Genomic DNA, 21,434 nt, shown 5'->3' with positions numbered 1-21,434 from the left:
TATAGCAGCGGTTTAGCATTTGTCCATGATTCAGTTCGATCCCCACTCCCAACTTGCTCGCTAATAACGTCCTTGCGCAAAATGCTGTTTTGAATGTGAGTGGGCAGATTGTCATGGAGGGCAATTACCCTGTGGGTCAAGGTGATGAAATGTGAGGACTGTTGCCATAGTAATTAAGCATTCCAAACATAATGAATGGTTGAGTAAAGAGTCCTCCCGATGGTTTCAAGTGACTTCTTTTCTTCGTGTGCACTCATAATAGTTTTCATATTATCCGCATTTTCAATGTTGTTGCTTGAGCCTCTTGAGCTTTCACTGTGAGCTTTCAATTTTCAACTCTGTCGTCACTTCCATAATGCACTAGACACTGAGCTCAAAGGCCCTGGTGACTTCATTGCTTCACTGGGCCCAGAGCTTAGATTACTGCCTCGCCGGTGCCTTTTGTGTTGTATTACATAAAGATTGCTACATTATCAGGAATGGCACTTAATTTGTATAAAATAGAAAGAGCTATAAACAGCCGAAGTGTCTGTGATCCAATCTATATGTAAAGGCAATAAAAAAAACTATTCCCTTGAAATGTGCTGCTATATTTGCTGTTATATTCACCAAAGCAATGATCGTTTTGTCTGCGCTTCCTTGGCCTTTATGTCAGAAGAAGCCGCACAATCATCACAGAGTCAGGACCAGAGCGTATTGATTTGAGTGTGTGATCGTTCAGCACGACTGAATACCTGAACTTTCGATCCGTTGAAGGAAGCAATGGCCGTACATCAACGGCAGCGAAGTGCGGGGTGTGGGAATCGAACAATAACAAGAAAGTCGGATCAGAAAAGGTAATTGTCAAACAACCTGTTGCACAACATCCAGAGTGCATCCCACCTCAGGCTTATCGTTATTGGCACAGATGCTGAGATTTGGACACAAAGTTCAATCATTTTCTTGTCTCTCCCTTTTTTTTCAGTTTCTTTGTAAATCCATCTGACTCGATCAAATGGCGGCTGATGCAAGAAAAGTCGCGCAGGAGTGGAGCGACTTTTTTTGATGGCAGTGGTGTTGGTGCTCGAGTGGAGATGGAGCATCCAAAATCAAGGGGTAAACAAACAGCTCGACTATGGCTCCACATCGCAAAGTGCATGATCAGAATTTCCATCATGAACTGCTTATCATTTTAGTGGCTCTCCAAATGTTTGTGTGTTTGACAGGCCACATTGTTATTCCGCATGGAGAAAAGCAAAGTCGGTGTACAGGTGTACAGGAAGTGTCATACATATCAACAAATGAGAATCCGCTACAGCTTATTTGTCAGCAGCTTGTCATGTGCATCGCCTCTCACTCACATACAAAATACTGACCGCTACACACCGGGAACATCCCACTGAAAGTGTTCCGGAGTTGCTCTGACCCACATAACAATGTGACCTCTCAGTAAGATCCATTTTCTAACTTCTAACACATCACTGAGGGGAAGAAGTGGGTGCCAAACACACAGCATTTCACACATAGCCATGAGAAGCAAGACATAGTTGCAATGAAGAATTCTCATCCCCACTAAAAGGTTGCATTTTTCATTTTTCTTTTCACTTTTCTTTTTAATAAAACGGGTCTGTACTTTGAAACACTGCAACCAAAGAGAAAATTGCAAGCATACAGTGGCAAGAAAACCATTTGTAATTTCTCACATTCCTGCCTAAATTCGTCAGTAAATGTGGTCTGCTCTTCATCAGAATCAAAAAGGATGATTAAACAGTGTCTGTTTTAACTAATACCCCCCAAACATTTACATTTGATCATATTTTTATAGGCCATGTAAACATTCACAGGACAATGTGAAATAAGTAAGTACTCTTGATGAACTGCAGCAGTTTTTTGTTTAAAGAGAAATGGTCTAAGATTCATCCTGATCATTGTGAGCGTCTAATCTGCAACTGCAGAAAAGCAGTTATTGCTGCAAAAGAAGGATCAGCAGCTATTTAATACAGGGGATCACTTACGCTTTCCATGCATGTTGTGAATGTCTCAGGTTTTTCAGAAAAATATCTTGATATACCTGTTAATTTTTTTCTATTGATGATATCACGTTGTCCAGGCCTTGAGGCAACAAAACATCCCCATGATTCTCCCTGCACCAGACTTCACAGTGAGGATAGGGTTTTGATGCTGCTGTTCCATTTGTCCTCCCTGACGTTGTGTATTCCTCCCAAACTGTATTAAATAGTTGGCTGACCCTTCTTTTGTAGGAATAACTGCTTTTCTGTCGTTGCAGATTAGCCGCTCACAACGATCAGGAGGAATCTTAGACCATTTCTCTTTACAAAACTGCTGCAGTTCAGTAAGATTCAGGTGGTGTACTTACTTATTCCACGCTCTCCTGTGAATGTTTACATGTTTTGACCAATAAAATTATGATCAAATGTAAATGTTTGGATGGGTGAAGATCAGACCACATTTAGTGACCATTCGCCTCAGTAGATTAAATTTCATGTAGCTCTATGTAATGTTACGGCCAATATGTGGTGAAACTTTACTGCCTGTAATCAATACTGTTTACAGGTGAGATTACTGCAGCTGTCGGGGGAAAGCCCTGTGGATGTCTCCTTACAGAATCATTACCTTGAGACGGGGAAAATATATTCACAACATCTCAGGAAAGTCACTTATCGGAGGAAGATTCATCTCAGAAGGACTTGTGCGGGAGGTTAGAAAATGAACCCAGGAACTACACTAGTCAAAACTCGCTCTCTGATCCACGGAAATGAAAACATATCTCAACTCATCTTCCCTTTGTTGTCCTCTTCAGTGATGTCCCCATCAGTACTGGACGGAACGCAATGTTCCAGACAAATATTTTATTTCTGTTTTCATTTTCTGGTGTTTTTGAGATTCTTCCTGGTTTATATTTTCCTGAATGTTGTCTTGACCTCAGTCTCTTGACAGTCATGCCATTCTTTCGATTTCCAAAGCACTTGTACTTTTCAGCTGATGCCTTTCTCCAGAATGTAATTAAATGCAATTGATAATTAAAATAAAGCATCATAAAAAGCCAGACCGTAGTTAACTTATATAGCCCTCTCACTCATACATCATTGACTCTTGAGACTTGAGAAAATGCACTGACCTGCTGTGAAACAAACGTGTAAGTCATGCCATAGCAAACCCAAATGGTCAGAAGGGGAGTTCTTGCGAGGTTTGGTGTTTGCTGCTGTATCGCTGTGCCTGAGGGGAGCACTGTGTGCAGTTGAGCTGGATGATTCATTATGTGTAGCTGTAGGTTGCTCCGCTTCTGCAATGATTGATATACGTAAATGCCCTGGAAGGGGGACGGAGGAATACTGTGTTGCATAAGAAAACTCTTGCCTGTAAGCATGTAAAATAAAATAAACGTACAGTGGGTGAAATGCAATTTTCAGAAAGGTTAAGCAACGGGGGCACATAAATGAATAGTTTTGTGAATTGTAGCCTCCTGGATATTGGATTTTACATGCCAGTGTGAGATGAAAATACAAACGAGAATAAAAACACGTTCACAATGTTCAGAGCAAGGTGGGTGAAGGGTCTTGCCCTCTCATGCCCCTAGAGGCCATAAGCGCCACTGCAGGTGTCGTAGCATGTTGCGTTTTTTTACTCATGAATTGTCCGTGAGAGTAAATACTACGCTGACAGAAAAGACAAAGGGAGATGAATATTGTGCATCCACTTACACAATGGAGATCATTTTTTTACCTGGCTGTAAATACTGTTTAAGTGGCGCTAGCCCACAGTTTGCTTTGCCCGTTGCCTTAGTGTGTATTGGTGACTCCGACCCGTGGGCAGCGAAGTTGCAATTGTGGTTTTCTGGCCAGAGAAACCATTAACACTTGTATTACCCCCAGAGGGACCACACAAAGGATTTATTGAGGTAAACAAGTTTACCCTAATAATGCCTTATTGCTTTAAGCTGGACTATAATGGCTTCTGGCGAGCACTGTGTATATATAAACAAGTCCAAAAGCTTTACGAATTTTAGCCTAATCGTTTAGGCTTTCATCTCCTGACCTAAAGGCTTTATGTTTTACACATGTCTCTCCGTCACTAAAGCTCTTATTTTCACAAATTTGTCCTTGTTTCTGCACATTACACATACACCCAGGGACATGCACTTGTGTCCCACCACTGCTAAAAGCTGTAATTACAGCGCAGACAGGCAGTATGGCAGATCGCTGAGTGCTTTACTCCAAAGTCGACATATGCTGCGGCATCTCTCTCCCGCCAACAGCGGAGCAGAGGATCAACCGTAGCCCGTAGTTTGTTTCGGCACATGTTGTACAATAGCTGACAGAGGGAGACTGTGAACGGGAAACAGCAGCGCAGAATAGGCTTGATATTTCTTGTGTGCTGCAGATGACCTTTAAGGCAATCCCACGGGACGGTCTTTGATTTAAAATGGACAAAGTGGATTCATTTTATATATCGTAAAAGGGCAAGAGTTGTGTCATACATGAAGATTTGATGTTTAGATTTGTGATACACAGACAAAGCGTTCCAAATGCTCTATTGCCTAATTTTCTGCCATTATTCCAGTGCTTTCAGGGGACTATTGTTTCGAGTAAGATGCACCCCCATCCTCCTGTATTGTTCATGAGATGGGTTGGGAAAATGTCTATTGTTATTATGCAGAGTTTGTGGTTTGGTAGGAAATATCTAACAGGATTCGACTTAATAGACTGTTACCATGAATAACTCGTCCTTGTAATTGAAGATAAGTGCCACATGGGTTGATTTTCATGTTTTATATCATTTCTGAGACTATTAAGTTTTCTTCCTCAAGAGGGAACTCCAGGTGAAATCCTTATAGCTCTGGTCCCTGTGTCATCACCATCTTAATTTCGGTCATTGTTTAGCCCATTGGAATTCAAAACAAGCGGTGTCATCAAAGCCTCTCTGGCTGGCTTGGCTCATTTGCACATTTATGCATTGGCATAATGAGGCAACAAAATGGCTGAATTATACCACTTACATTCATACATAACAAGGGGGTAAAATGTTGATTAGTAGGCGCTTTTCACGGGGGGTGAACATTGGGGTAAATCGCTTTCCCCTTATGATTACATGTCTGCGTTACATACTAACTACTCAAAGCTCATCAAGCATTCTGTGTAGGGCAGGCAAAGGCATTGAAAGGTGCCAAGGAATCGAGACCAAAAGAGACTCCTTTTCTGATAGGAAGCTGAGCCTAAAGAGAATTATAATTGGAGCCGGTTATAAAGCACTAGCGTCTGGGGCTTAGCTGAAAAAGCCCTGATTTGAATCTCCTCAGATAGTGGATTTAGTGGGAGATAGAGGAACAGACATCGCCACCCCATTCATTCATTGTGGATGAGAAGACGCAGCCGTTTGTGCTCAAGCTGAAAGCATGAAATAGCCCTGTCTGATACTCCTCTCTGAAAATAGAAGTGCTTGCCTGTCCAGAGTTCACAAGTATCTAAAGCTATTGGAGGAAGATGGCTTGGTTTGATTTAGCTGCAGCGCTGCAAAGATGAGAGACCAGGTTTCACGGCTCAATAGGAAGAGAATTTACTCCTGAACTGATTTAACATCGCAGTACGTCGCACATTTAGAAAGTTTATCTCTCTCAAAATACAATGGGAGGCCCTCGCACTGTTCATGATTTGACTATTAATAGTATTCAAGCGTTTAGGGGAGAATTGTGTTTGTCATAAGAGCGATGCCACTGTAGTTAACACAAGGCTCACACCAATACATGACACATCCACCCCCCAGAAAAGAGGCCTTTCTGTGTGTGGATCTTTTAAACAGACAATGGTCCCTGTTGGGAGATGTGCCTGGTTTATCAAGTCTAACCAAATCGATGAAGATTGAGGAGGGAACATTGAACTAATAGTTCGGATTGTAGTGCTGATGTACTGCCGATTCTTACCCACTGCACATATTATTCGTACTATAGAGCAATATTACTGTCTCTAATGCTTTATTACAGTACCATCCCCTCTGTCAATAATACACTACAACTGCACAATGAAATTTGTCCTCTGCATTTGACCCATCCTTCAGGCTCAGTTCCTTGCCACCTTTCAATGACTTTGCCCGGGAACCCATCTCCAGATGTGGAGGCGGTGGCTGGTGGACAGAATCACCGGGCTGGAGGGTTCACCTATTGTACATGTTTTTAGTGGTAGGGGAAAGCCTGCAAACTCCACACAGAAAGGGCCCATCCAGGCGGGAATGGAGCCCGGGACCCTCTGAGATAAGATAAGAGAAATTCACTTGTTACATTCGGCTCACAATAAGATCACTCAGGGTGTGCAAAATAGACATGAAATGTGCAAATAAATCAGTAGAGTAAAAAGAGGTATAAAATAAAAATTAGAACAGATTGTTAAAAGTAGAATAACAAGGTCAGCATTGGCAGTGCAAAGTTTACAGTCCTAGAATAAAGTGGCGCTGATACAGAGAATATTACACATAGTTTTGCAAAGAGGTTATTGCACATGTTTTTTACAGTCTTGTTGTACAGTCTGACAGCAGTGGGGATGAGGGTGTCTTCCACTGAAAGAGCTGCGCAGCTCCTCTACAGTCCCGTGCAGTGGGTGGGAGGTGTTATCCATGATGGATGAGAGCTTGGCTAATACCTCCTGTCCCTCAACCTCCTCCACAGAGTCCTGGGGGCAGCCCAGGACGGAGCTGGTCCTCCTGACCTGCAGCTGAGCTAACCGCTGAGCTACTGCGCCGCCTTTAAATCTAGTATTGTGCAGTGAAATACGTAAAAACACCAGTAGGAAGGTTTTTTTTTATTGCAGAAATACTAAAGAAACAATAACAGCAAACTAAACTATTCACATTAAAGTCACAATAATCAATGGTAGAACGTACAATTTAACTTCCAGTAGCTTCATATGAAAATAATATCAGAGTCACACTGAGACTTTATTTTCATTATCACATAAACTCACTGACACATCACAGTAGATTAAATATTCATTCAATTCGGGGAAATGCTGTACTGTCACCGAGCAAACAGCACAATGCTACAAGTGCCTCTCCCTCTGCCATCTCTTGAGTCCGTGCACCCTCTTCAAAAAAAAAAAAACATCAAAACGAAATGTCCTTCAAAGTGTGTGAGGCAAGCCGTCAACACGTATTCACACCGGGCTGTTTGTTATCGCTCATTTGCTCAACTTTGTCAGCGTGAGGCAATATTGGAGGGAACACGGGTGCAATGGATTAAAGCTGAATTTTCTGTCTCCATGGAGTGGTGCTTGTGCAGCGGGGAAACTGCACCTCCTCTCCACAGAGTCACATCCCATCAATCACTGCAATGCGGCTGGCACTGCCCTTCCAATGTCATTAACAACACTGGCATTTACAAGTTTTTGCTAACTAGAAGTACTGGGTGAGTGCTGATGTACTGACTTCTTGTGCAGTGGTAACGATGTGAGACGCCTGAGGGTTTGGACTGAATCTTTTATTTAGTTTGCAGGTAATACTCCATTCACCGAGACTAAAGTATTGTTATTATTCTGGCCCTGTGTGGCAGGAGGGATTGACTGCCCTTCTACACAAAAGCTGCATTTGTTATTAATTCATGCGAAGTTATTATGGCAAAAATTAAGCAATGAAGTCAGCGCTCCCCCAAAAAGCAGACGATCAGCAGCTCAAACCTTGTGTGACTCTGAGCTACACTACGTTCTGTTCAAAGGAGCGTCTGGGACTCTCCTCACAGCATGGGGAATAGTTAAACTTGCAGTAGAATGTTCCATCTCTGTCAATGTGTGCTAAGTCAGCAAGAGCCAACATCAACCCCAATATTCCGCCCACTTTGCCTGATTGTGCAAACAAGCACAATCAGGCAAGTTTGTTGCATCAGGAAGTGCTCATGGCATACCTACTTGCACTGTGCCTTTGATGAAAAATACATGAAAACACATGATATTTTGCTGTCAGTATTATGGAAAAAAACGAAATAATGCATTCAGCACCAAATGCCACCTTCAACATTCATTTCACTGACTGGAGGAACTTTATTTAGGACAGGACAATGCATGTTAATGAACAGACAACCAGTGCTATAAATACGCCGGATTCAGCTCACAGCTAATTTCCATCCGTAATCCCATGGCATAAAAACACACAACATTCATGAGTACAACGAAACATGACACATGCATTCAGTACATACATGCAGAGAGTACAACATATAAAACACTCACTTCTCTGTCTGCGTAGGTTTCCTCCGGGTACTCCGGTTTCCCCTACCACTAAAAACATGTACAATAGATTCCAGGGCCAGGACTCCCCTGAAAAAGAGATTCTAAATCTCAGTGGGACTATCCTGGTTGAATAAAGGTCAATACAAATACAAAAAAATGAAGGTGCCGTATTGCACATACCTCCGGACTGGACTGGAAGAACTTGCAGAGAGCTGATCCATCGTGCAATGTAAAATACATGGTTCCCAGCACAGAGTTATCCTAGGGTTGTACTGGTTCACAAGTATCTCATGACATATTGCAATACTAGATTTGTGTCAGAGCTGTCTCCTAAGGTATTACTACGCCTTACAATATAGCACCCCTTTTTATCCGCTTAGAAAATCGACATGTTTAATTTTGTGTAACTATACTTCTCTCTTGTAACTACTCACATAACAATATTTAAATAGGGGAAACGTGGAAGAGCTTCGTCACTAGTCTATTAAGTCGGCTAAATGCTCAGGTAAGAACATTTCTCAGTGTGGAAAAACAGTGGCCTGTTCCTTTAAAGAAGCTGTTTGAACTCAAAATGTTCAGCCAAGTGTCTGTTTCACAGAAAAACAGGCAGATGCTGCTGACTGTTTCTGGAAACATAACCACGTATGGGTGCTGTTCTTTGTTTAATTTATGTTCAGCTCGACCAGGACATATTGTTTCAGAAACAGAGCTTTGTGGTAATACGCAGTGCTTTTTCCATCATGCACAATAGCAACAGCATCATAACAAGATGAACCTTCACAATAATGTGCTATTATATAATGAGTCCTGATTGACTTGAATTGGATATTATGCTTTCTGTTCTTTCTGTCTTGTTTTCCCATGTTAACCCTTGGCTTTTGTGAACAACATAGAAAGTCACATTGATGATCAAAGATGCAGAAAGCAGAGCAGTGTATAAGTGTCATATTGGTTGCAGGGACACAGTGCACTCGCCTGCATTGATAAACAGCACATGGCCCACGTAAATGAAGCGCACCGAGTTCAGTCGCCCGAGACGCTGATGTAATTTAGGGATTTGGAGACCTGTTTTAAACGACATGGAATGGTGGTGAAAACCCAAACCACATACATGCATTCACAGGGGCGCGAGATGCATTAAACACAAGCCATTTTGTGGTCGTGTGTTTATAGTAGATGTTAATTGGATATGACCTTTTCTCTATAGCCATTTTGTCTTTCCTTCCAGGCAAAGCAAAACATCGAGTTCAGATTTTGTCCATGAACTACTCTCAGTGACTAAAGCACATAATAACAAGAACTATGTGTTTGTAGCGTCTGTATCATTCTATGCTTAAGTTTGTCACCTTGTTTGTGATGACCCCATAATCTGCGGCAGTGGGACATATTTCCCCTGACAGGGTCGCCCTGGAAGGACAGCTCCTAGGTGAGAAGACTCGCCGCATGGGAGGTGCCATTATAGAGAACCAGCTATGTATAAATAAAAAGCTTGTATGTCTCAACTGTGAAAGTGCAGCTACAGACACTAGTAAACAAACCACATCCTATTACGATTATTAGTAGCCGAGGGTACTCCACATAGTGTTAGTAATTGAAGTAGCACTAGTTATTTGCTGGAGTAATTGTTCATCAAACAAAGCTTCTGAAGCCTTCTCTGTACTTTGTAAGTCAAAGTGTTGCCGACATTTTGCATCCACAACACATCCTCTGTTCATTTGGAGTATTTCAGTGAATACTTTATTGGAACAAAATACATCTCTAATTGATTATCTTCTGTCAAGATACAGACATGCCCTGAATGAGAATTATGCATTTCATCTCATAAACCTGTGCATTTTCGAGTTGAATGAGTTGACCTCTGTCTGTATAAGGTCAAATCTCCCGCAGTTATTATTCTATGGCACAACTGGCTCCCATCCATTTGGCGCGTACTGTTTATTTTTGACACGTATGCACCAAGTCTGAGGGAAGATTGTGAAACATGTGATGGCATATGACCAAATGTATTAGGCCTCACATAATCCACTGCCTTTGATGAACTGTAAGCACATATGAGCACCCATCCTTTTATCTCTCATCATTATTAGACATGGTTGCTGGACGATATGCAAATTAGCAACACCAACCAATTATTACATACAGTATTGATCACATCTCCCACAAGTGTAGCACGTTCATTTGTAATGTAGCAAATACAAGTGTAATTGTGGAGAGTGAATTTGAAAGGGATTGTTTTTAATCATATAGAATTAAACTCTACAACTTCATTAGTAGTGGCAGAAGTGGTCTGTAAATGTAGAGTTTTTGAGGATATGTGCTCTACTTGAGAAATACATTGTTGAGAATTTTCTTCACTACATTCAAAAAAGAAATATAATACTTTCCACTCCACAACATTTCTATGATAGACACAAAAGTAGAACATACATTTGGTCAAGTGTTTTGTTTTAAAAGCCTTACAATGCACACTTTAAGAACAATAGGTGGCGCTGTGCAGATGTTCTTTAATGCTATTGACTCACAATAAGGAAGGCTGTTTGTCTCTGTCATGTTGCTGCACATGAGATGAGCTCGGGCACAATTTTTGTGTTTATGAAGCTGCAAAGTTATTTTTCCAAACATGTATTTAAACAGATTTTTTATCTACTTTTAAAGGTGCATTATGCAGCTTTTTATCCGGAAAAAAAAGTTGACATTTGTGTATATTTAACTTTAACGATTTCGATTACAGTGGCTTCTACAGTGTTTCAGGATCAATTGTTTTGTAGGTTTTCTGGTGAGAGGGTCCGTCAGCAGGGAAAACCTTCCAAAGAATTGATCCTGGAGCGTCACAACTGTGATGGAAAGTAAATGCGATATGATGACCGCACATACAGCTGGTGGGTCCCTTCAAGGTAAAAGACGCACAAATATCAACTTTTTTTTTCTACATGAAAAGTTGCATAATGCACCTTTAATACTTAAAGGGACTATACAGAGTTTAAAAATGTTAAAATTAAGTCTTTTCCTCACCCTACATGTTCCAACAATGTCCTAATGTCATGAGCTCAGACCTGTTCACCACATCTGTCTCTAAAATCCTGCACTGTAGTTCAAAAAGTTGTTAATTCACGTCTGAAGTGCCGTCTTGCACAAGCTTAATATAGAAGCTGCAGTTATGCATAAGACCCGAGGTGGCAGTAGTGAGTATAAAATGACCAACTTGCAACGAGCCCCTTTAAACACTTTCTATCGCGAATGCTTTATTATGTAATTGTTAATAGTAATATTTGAGCAGTGTATCTGAAGTTTTACAACATACAAACATACAAACAAAACCACACACATCCACTTGAATGTGATTTTGAAACATGCAAATCTGTTTACTACAAGCTTTAAAGTTGAAAGTTTTGTTAAATATCAATCATTGTTTTTTTTCTTTGATTCAAAGGGCATTCATTGACTAAATATCAACATTTTCCAATCCACACAATGATGCCATGCTTTAAGTTTCCCTCCACTGTGACTATAAAGCCACACATTAACATTGACAGCACCATTGTCATAATCCCTTTCATAAAATCGTGCTGAAGAACCAGTTTGTTCTTTGTTTTCCTTTCCCATAGACGAAAGGAGCACAATGAAGTCCTGAGGAGTGGATCAAAATAGTTCTTATTCAACATTCATGGAACATACAGTACCTTTCAAACAGAAGAAGTCGTTGTCAAAGGAAAGCCAACAAGTGCAAACAACATGTGCCATCAAAATTCAGATGCATTACTTTTTTAAGAGTTCATGTGACACTGTTGATCTTATCCTAAATCCACCAAAAACCAGATGTCAATGGTTTGATGGCAATACAAAAAAAGGGTTTTTTTTTTGTTTTTGTTTATTTGAGCCTCCTCCTGTTCACTCTGCTGACCCGTGACTGCACTTTGAGTACGACTCAAACCTCTTCATCCGGTTTGCAGACGACACAACAGTGGTGGGTCTCATCAGCAACAGAGACGAGTCAAACTACAGGAGTGAGGTGAGCAGTCTGGCCATGTGACGCACACAGAACAATCTCTCTATAAATGTGGAGAAGACAAAAGAGATTGCAGTGGAGGGGGTGACCAGCAGTTCCTGGGTGTAGCATCAAAGAGAAGCTCTCCTGGACCATCCTCTCTACATCACTGGTCAAGAAAAGTAATCAGCATCTCTACTTTGTCCGCAAGTTAAGAAGAGCCAGAGCCCCTCTGTAATGTGCAACTTCTACAGAGGGACTATAGAGAGAATCCTGACCAGCTCCATCTCTGTGTGGCACGGCGCCAGCACTGCCTCCTGCCAAAGGAGCCTCCAGCGCATCGTGAGAGCAAGATCTGTGGAGCCCCTCTCCCCTCTATTAGGGAGCTGTAGACCCGTCTCACCCGCAAAGCCGTCAGCGGAATCTACGGGCCAGTTCCAGTCACCTGAAGAACACTTCATACACAAGGCCATCGGGAAGCTGAACTCCCTGCCCTCCCTGTGCTCCCAACCTTCACTCCCCACCCCCCGCTCCACGATCAAGGATGAGAGAAGTATAATTTCAAATCACTCACAAATGGTTTGACAAATAAAGAATCTATGAATCTTTGAATTTGAACAGGGACAATGCACATTGATCAAATCTTGTTTTCAGCCATAGTCCCTCGGGCAAGATGTAGATTGCCAGCAGCAAACAATACACAACAACAACATCCTTATCAACCTATAAAATGGTATGATTGGTAAGATCTCAAACTTACAGCAACATTGGGCACAAACACTACACCATAGACGATTACACGCAGGCAGAATTACAATGGGAGCAGGCAGGCAGCACAAAAGCAGCAAGAAATGAAATACATTAATTTATATATAAATACATTAGTTTGATTCTCAAGTAACCATGATTTTAGCATATTTTTGAAAGGCCTTAATAAATCAACATTGTACAGTACAGTATATGAGAGGGGATAGTGTTCCAGAGCTGGACTGCTCTCACAGAAAAGGCCGACTGGCTGAAGGCACTTTTGAGATAGGTTATTTGAGATTGTGGATCTAGTTTGCTTCCTGCTCAGATTTACAAAATTAGAAAGTGGTGGAGGAGCCAAACCACGCAAAATGTTAAGAAACATTTAGCCTCATAAAATTTTACAAAGCTTCCCAGTTCAATACACCGCAGTGGTGATGGTGCAAGGGTTTCATGTCCAGGACTTTCAGAGCCTGCTTACAGACAGAGTCGATCGTTGTCTTACAGCCATGAGACCAGCTGGTGACACAGTACGACAGATGTGGCATTATCATAGTATACAGAAAACTCATTTTGCAGTGTCTGTATTCAAACACTGTCTGATGTGCCTGAAATGAACAAGATATAGTTTACATATCTGAAAAAACTTTCTTGCTTTTTAAATGTAAATTGTGAGTCTAAGATGATTCCCAGGTATTTATACTCTGATCTTCTCTCCTGCGATACGCACTTCAGGATCTGGTAAGGCGGACTTTCTCGTAGTAAAAAAAACATGCACTATAAGATTTAAATGTAGACACAAGTTGTACAACCATTGGGAAGCAAACTGCATAGTCTTAGAAAGTTGTTTAATAATAATAATAATAATAATAATACCTTTAATTTGTAAAGCACTTTACATGGAATCTCAAAGTGCTACAGCACAAGTAAAAACGGACAATAATAAAATAATAAAAGCATAATAAAAGCACACAACAGTTGAGGATAAAAATGTTAAAAAGGGTACAGAAAAGTCTTGAGTCCTCTTCTGAAAGTCTCCAGAGACTGTGGGGCCCTCAGGTGTGGTGGTAGGGCGTTCCACAGTTTAGGAGCAGCCACCTGGAACGCTCTGTCACCCATTGTGCGGAGCTTTGTTCTGGGGACGGAGAGAAGGTTGGTGTCTGTGGACCTGAGTGTTCTGGTCATGGGCGGAGGGGTGAGGAGTTCAGTGAGATAGTCCGGGGCGTGTCCATGGATGCATTGATAGGTGAGCAGGCAGATTTTGTAGTTGATGCGTTGACCGATCGGGAGCCAGTGGAGGTCACGGAGGGCTGGGGTGATGTGCTGGTGCTTTGGTGTCCTCGTCAGGATCCTTTAGCCACTTCCTCCTGGTCCTTCCCATGTACATAGATCACAGTATCATCTGCGCACATTTGTATCTCACATTCAGAGCCTCCAGATGGCAGGTCATTGATGTAGAGACTAAACAAAAGTGGCCCCAGTATTGATCAGAGAGCCACCATGTTGGGATTAAAGACAATGTTTTCCCAACTGCACATTAGAAAGAGGCCTTGACCTCAGTTACAGTAGCAAGCAATAAATACTTTGCAATTAAGGTAATAACGTGCTTTAGTTGTCATCTTGAATGCACCTGAGCTGTTGCTTTTCCCAAATTAAAGCTGAAGAAGCACCGTGTTTTTTCAGCACTGCGGGGTCACTCTGCAGGTCATGTTGGCTCTGAATGATACCGAGCCACTTTTGCAATAAAGGTTTGCCTGACAGCGGTTTATGGCTCCCAATTGATTTTCTAGTTTTCATCCACACACTGCAGGCACCTGGGGTCGTGCTGGTTCATTAAATGTTCCCTGGGTCACTGCACTATGAAGCAGAAATGCATTCTGTGAGACTGTTGTACAATTACTGGGACACAGAGAACAAGTGGTACATTTAATGAACCCGATGTGTGCACTTTAGGAGAGAGATACATACATTATTAGTATTTTCTTCAGCTTCTTTATAGCCTATGCAAGATCTTTCTGGCCATTAAAGGTGGTATTGATCCGCGAACATTTTTCCCACACTTTTTGCCCCCCAGAAAACTAAAATAGAGTTTCCTCCTCGGTATGTACGACTGTGACCCGCAGAAGAAGGATGATCGGCTCACAGTGACTCCTCAGTACCCCGGGCAGAGTGGACCAGCGCACTAAAATGAACATGATTGATTCTCTGTTATTTAGCTTGTTCGCAGTAGTAGCAGCACACAGCTCAGGAGGTGCAAAATGAAAGAGCATTTTTCATAAAGCGGGTCGATGTGTATGAATGTTTAAGGCACATTTACTGGTTCCACTGTAGCAAAATTCAGACGTGTATTGCTCTGGAGAATTAATGATTCCTGGTTATGGCGTAAACACCAGGAGGCGGTAAGTAATTTATTCAGGATTCGCCCTAAGTGAGACATTAGTTCAAAATGTTTAAATGTTTATTTTCTCAACCTTTTCTTTTTTTAAGCCCCCTTTGTGCGTAAATTGTAAAACTTGGTGTATTTTACCCTACACTAAAAGCTCAACAAAACTATATTGTACTTCTTTTCTTTATCAAGATTTGGTCAGTTGGTCTGTAACCAAAAGAAAGAAATCCTTTGAGAAGTTATTGCTCTAATTCTGAGGTTACCAACATTGTATTTAGACGCCTGTAACAAACAGTATTCAGATCCAACAGTGCCCCCCAGTGCCCATTTTGCGCATTACAGGTTTCAAAAGGGCGATTATATTGGTCTTGTTTGCGCAGAAAATATCAATTGTCTGGTATGTTTCTTTCTTGTTGAATTTTGACAAAATAAAATAAAATGTAATGTAATAACCGTTTTGTGTTTTATGAAAACAATAAAATATTGACGTCTCTACTTCCGTGTGTACGTCCTCATTTCCGGTCACATGCCTCTGATCAGCTGACATCACGCAGCTTCTCCTTTTGATGCTCTCTACGACTGCCTTCATCCGACGACGGACAGAGGGGGTTAAAATAAGATAATCCATCAGTATAGTGGGCTTCAAAGACATATTTTGAGCCACTTTCGCCTCGTCGGTGGAGCAGGATTATCGCCGGGTCGATGCTGCTGGAGTGGATGATGAACGGACACGCTCTTCTGTATACGGGGGTCACTCTGGCCTTCTGGAGTACCATCTTAATCGTCGGTAAGATTCTGCTACTTCACATTAATGAATGAATTCTACGTTAGAAGCATCGTCCATATAATTCAATGCATGTTTATTGTTTAGTTTGCCCTCCACAAATAGCATTTTAGCATATGTTAGCAGCATATTACACCTTATTTACGGTATGCTAATCATGTTTTGAGTGTTAGCACCTTAGCACACTGTCATAATGCAGATAATATTGAGAGACAGTATTGAGAGGTAGGGTTTTAAAATATGATTGAATCCGTCATACCCAATAAACCATTAATACTTTACATCAGCCCTCAATCTGTTAAATGTTGTCCACCATTAGCCTCGGCTGCTAACATTTCATTGCAAACCCATTTGATTCTGACAGCTGGCTCTATACGCGTCAAATACAGTGCAGCGTTTATGCTTCTTACATTTATTGTGACTCTTTTGATCAAAGTTGTGCGTTGATCCAGCGTTACTTTAAACACGAGTCTCTCTGTCACGTGATATTAAGTCATCACACCTAAACTGCAACTTCTGCAAGGCATTTGCACATGACTGCACTCTGAATATTATAAAGCAAAGAGCACTAAACTGTGCTGGCCTTTGCATCACAGTTAGTTTTTGAAGGAAAAATGACAAAAAATGATTTATTTATCTAATAATATTTACCCCAACGATAACCCACCATAATTAATGTAAATTACCGCGAAATATTGGTTATGTTTTGTACTAATACTTAAACAGAGAAGCTGCAAAATGAGTCATCATCATTTTAAGTCAGTAACATTGCCATGGTATGTGTCGTAAAGTGCAACTGGAAAAGCTTATGTGCACCAAATGACGCAGTAATCTAAGTGTTTGTATTTCCTTCTTCTTAGGTATCTGCTATACAATTTTTGACCTGGGATTCAGATTTGATGTCGCATGGTAAGTACTCATTCAGAACAGTTCAGTGTGAAAGCAAAATCTTCCTCGATTTCACAATTTGTAGTTTCTTCTGTTGTGCCACTTATCGTCAAACACCATTCAGACCAGATCATTTACAAGTGATAAGAAGAATACAATAATTAATGCATTATAATTTATTGATTTAAGTGTGATATGGTAAGATTAAGGATGTCCATATCTGTAAAGTATAATTGTTTTGGTGACCGTTTTTGTGACTTACTCCTGACAGGTTCCTGACAGAGACATCTCCTTATATGTGGGCCAACCTGGGCATTGGTCTGGCTATTTCTCTGTCTGTGGTGGGTGCTGCCTGGTAAGTGTGTATACCTGGCAAAATGAATTAACCCTTTGTTTCAGTACATAGTATATTTATATTTGTCTTCTTTCCAGGGGCATCTACATCACTGGCTCCAGCATCATCGGTGGTGGTGTCAAGGCGCCTAGAATAAAAACCAAGAATTTAGTCAGGTTTGTCAATTAAGTTTTAAAAAACACCAATAAAAATATTGCTCAACACAATATACACTTCAACTGCACAACTACACTTCAAATGAATATTTACTTTGCTCATTTTCCTTTTAGCATCATCTTCTGTGAAGCTGTTGCGATTTATGGAATCATTATGGCAATCGTCATCAGCAACATGGCAGAGGTAAGATACAGATTGACCTATGCAGATAAACGGTTGCTCATTAGCTCCATTATTTTTCAATTTCACACAAGATCCAACCATTTGATCTACATATAAATGGCAAAAAAGTGTTTGAGGAAGTTTGACTCATGGGGGAACTACAAAATGCTAATTTGAGTCAGGAGTTGAAGTCAAGTCGCGTTGCATGTATATAAATGTCTTTTTCTCCACAGTCATTCAGTGGAACAACCCCAGGCACCATTGGAGCTAAGAACTATCAAGCTGGTGAGTGTATGATAAAATCTCAATATGGGATTAGAGCAATTTTTGACCCATTGGGAAGAAGCCGTATCTTCTGAGGGGGTACATGGTGTAAAAATAGGCACTGATCTGACAACTAGTTAAACCAAATCTGTTATTGTGGGCCCTGATTAGGTCGTGTTTCATCCTTTTTTCCCCCCACTGCATATGTTTAACACATACAGAGAATCAAAACTGCAACTTATTTTATTACAAACCTTTAAAACAACCAAGACAGGTTGACCAAAGTGCTACAAGATAAAGACTATAAACCATGTACAATAATTTAAAATACACTAATAACAAATGAATAAAGCAAGTAAAAACAACACCATTACAATGTTTTCTTCTTGTGTGCAGGTTACTCGATGTTTGGTGCTGGCCTGACTGTGGGCTTCTCAAACCTCTTCTGTGGGATCTGTGTGGGGATCGTGGGAAGTGGAGCCGCTCTGGCAGACGCCCAAAACCCCAGTCTCTTTGTGAAGATCCTCATCGTGGAGATCTTCGGCAGCGCCATCGGCCTGTTTGGTGTTATTGTAGCCATTCTGCAGGTGAGCGTAAAGAACTTTTTATGTTTTTGTGCTTCATAAAAGGGTCATAAAACACCAGTCTCTGCTCTGGAATGTTATAAAGAAGTGCCACTTTTAGCCTTTAATTCAAGATGAAAAGTACATCTAGCCAGAAATGTGAAGAAAATAAATGATAGTATGGCTGCAACATGGCACAGGCTTTTGCTTTGCATCAAGCTTCTTGGTTCAGTAGGTAGCGTTCACGATTTAGAATGTGATGATGTCATAATGTCAGGTGGAGGGCAGGGCCAATACAACTCTATGGGAGAAATGCTATTTTTGTAAGAAATCTGCAAAACGAAAATAAACACAAACCTGTGATATTATCTTTATGTCTGAAAGTCCTTTCTATTGGACAACATCGCGGTCATGTTTTCACATATTGTCACCACTTGTTGACGATTTTCAAAAAAGTAATTGGACATTAGTTCATATGTGCCGACAGAGGAGATAATGAACGTTGTGACAGTTTTTGTTTCATGTGGATGAGCCAAAAAACAAAGACATAAAAATATGCAATTTGTCAGTTACCACAGTTACCATAGTTACCGTCAATTGCTCCACCTCAATGTTAAAGGGTTAGGGTTAGGATTAGGATTATTTGTATTTTTAGACAAACCAACTCATAGATCTATACAAAATCACAGCAGACCGTCCCTCCCGAGCATACGATCTAGCACTAACCAATGTTAAACTATAGGCTCTTTAGAATGTTGTGATGTCACATGAACACCACCTATTCTCTGGCTGAATGGGGCCTTTCTTATGTGAGATGTTCTCCTCTCTAGAAGAGGCTGCTCTTAAGCCCGGACCCTGCCCTTGGATTTCATTTTTATAAGATAGCATGAATACTCTAATGTCATTTCGTTTTTTAGACATCCAAAGTAAAGATGGGAGACTAGAGGACGACTTCATGGACCTGAGGAGAAGAATATGCTGAAATAGAAGATGGATTATTGTGTAAATACATCGTAAATTATTTAAGTGTCTCTATTGCCTGTTTTTTTTAACTTGTCATTCACACTAATGACCTGTGCAAATCCTACTGTATCTGATCACCATGAATGTTTTAAGAGAGAAAGTGCTCGGTATGCTTACACACACACACAGTTCAACAGCATTGAGGAAATATTGGTTTGAAGGTTATTGTGTGAATGACCAGTTAAGAATAAGAGTATTTGACGATTTTGGTGTGTGAGTCTGTGTGTATGCTGCACATGTCTTTTTCATTGAAGCATGGGGCTGTCAACAATGTGTTTACTCAAGCCTGGTCTGTCATATAATATTTGTTTTTCTTCTTTCATTTGAAGCCCTTAATCAACAAAGTGACCCACTTACAGCATTTGCCTAACACAGCAGACCCAGTTTGTTTTATGTTATTTTGAGAAAGGAAAATTGAGTCAGATCACAGCAGTAGATCACATTTCCCTCCATAGCTAACATTCCGACTTCTAAGAGTTGAGTTTTACATTTAGCAACTCGGTGCAAATTTAGTACAAGAAATGTGCTTACAAATGTTAGGCTTTTAAAAACAGCTTTCTTGCATATAGATTATTCAAAGACCAACAGTCAGTCGTCACTGCTTTGTTTTCTTATATGTTTTGTACATTCCTAAAGGCGTGTTCTGAAACTGTGTGGGTGATGTGCAATTCTTCACGGGCTTTGTTTTACAGTATTTAAAGACATTTTTGTAAAGTTCTATAATAGTAATGCTAACAGGCTCATCTTGGCACTTCATGCAACTATAAGGTGTAAAGTTTAATCGGTGACTTCTGTGTAATTTGTCCATGACGTCATGACAGACCGTGGCTGATTTGTGAATGAAACGTTTTATTTTGGTTGATCCACTGATTCTTGTAAAGTTGAAATTGTGTGTCTATAAATACGTTAACGAACTGGCCCAGAGCCTCAGATGAGATATTTGGTAACCCTTGATGAACCAGCCTGTAAAAAAAAAACAACCCTTGGCTTTTCTGTGACTGTAGTTGGACCTGCGTGTATGTAAACGTTGATGTGACAGTGAACAGACAATAAACATGTGGAAAATAACAATCTCCATGTACATGAATAAGGAATAAAACACTCAAATTAATATATACACTGCTTTACTATGGGAACGGCAACTTTATTACAAGTTAAAGGCGGTATATCTGATACCTATACCTCATTTTGTTTTGTCCTCCTTTAGTAAGATGAGATAAGATAGCCTTTATTGATCTCACAATGGAGAAATGTACTTGTTAATTTCAGCTCTCAGAAACACTCAGGATTCACAATCGGCCGGAAATGTGAAAAAAAAAAAAAAAAAAGATTGTATGTTGTAAACTTGTGGGGAAAAACACTGTCCAACTAATTACAAACATGTGTGTTCATTTCATTAACTCTCAAACGAGTTTTCGAGCATTTCTGTGAAATTCCTCCCTGAAAAGTGATCCTGCAAGTTGTGAAATGTGCCTATAAACTCTACTGGGGTACTTACAAATATCTTCGAAAAGTTAGCAATGAGTGTAAACACAGCTAACATTAATTTAGTGGCTTCCTCTTTTATTATTTGTATAATAAATAAATAAATCAGGTATATAGGCCTGATATAGATTCTGTTGTTTCTATACTTTGCCACTAGAGGTCGGCATAGTCCACAAACAGACTATGCACCTGCTCATACTTTGGGTAGAAACACGTTCCATCATCACATACACAAACTATCTAAATGTCCCGTGTATTTTTGGTGTATGAATGTGTTTTTCAAAAGGAAACTTGATGAGCCGTAAAGATAAAACAAAACAAAAACAACAAATTAATAAAACATTTCCGGGTTGTTCGTTTTAAAACCTCGCTAAATGTTGATGCTGTTATCAATGCATTGTTTAATAGCACTTTTAATGTTAGTGAAGA

General features: G+C 40.4%; 1 protein-coding gene across 1 annotated transcript; it reads left to right on the top strand.

Moving 5' to 3' along the window:
• Nucleotides 1-15,856: 15,856 nt before the first annotated feature.
• Nucleotides 15,857-20,591, top strand: atp6v0b (ATPase H+ transporting V0 subunit b). Its single transcript, XM_079569283.1, has 8 exons — nucleotides 15,857-16,112; nucleotides 16,970-17,018; nucleotides 17,269-17,352; nucleotides 17,430-17,507; nucleotides 17,622-17,691; nucleotides 17,904-17,955; nucleotides 18,331-18,521; nucleotides 19,415-20,591. The coding sequence occupies exons 1-8, from the start codon at nucleotides 16,028-16,030 to the stop codon at nucleotides 19,439-19,441; spliced, it is 636 nt and encodes a 211-aa protein (XP_079425409.1). The 5' UTR covers nucleotides 15,857-16,027; the 3' UTR covers nucleotides 19,442-20,591.
• Nucleotides 20,592-21,434: the final 843 nt, after the last annotated feature.

This window comes from Gobius niger (assembly GCF_951799975.1).
Source record: "Gobius niger genome assembly, chromosome: 13".
In the NCBI taxonomy this organism is placed as follows: Eukaryota; Metazoa; Chordata; class Actinopteri; order Gobiiformes; family Gobiidae; genus Gobius; species Gobius niger.
This window is presented reverse-complemented; position numbering and strand designations above follow the sequence as displayed.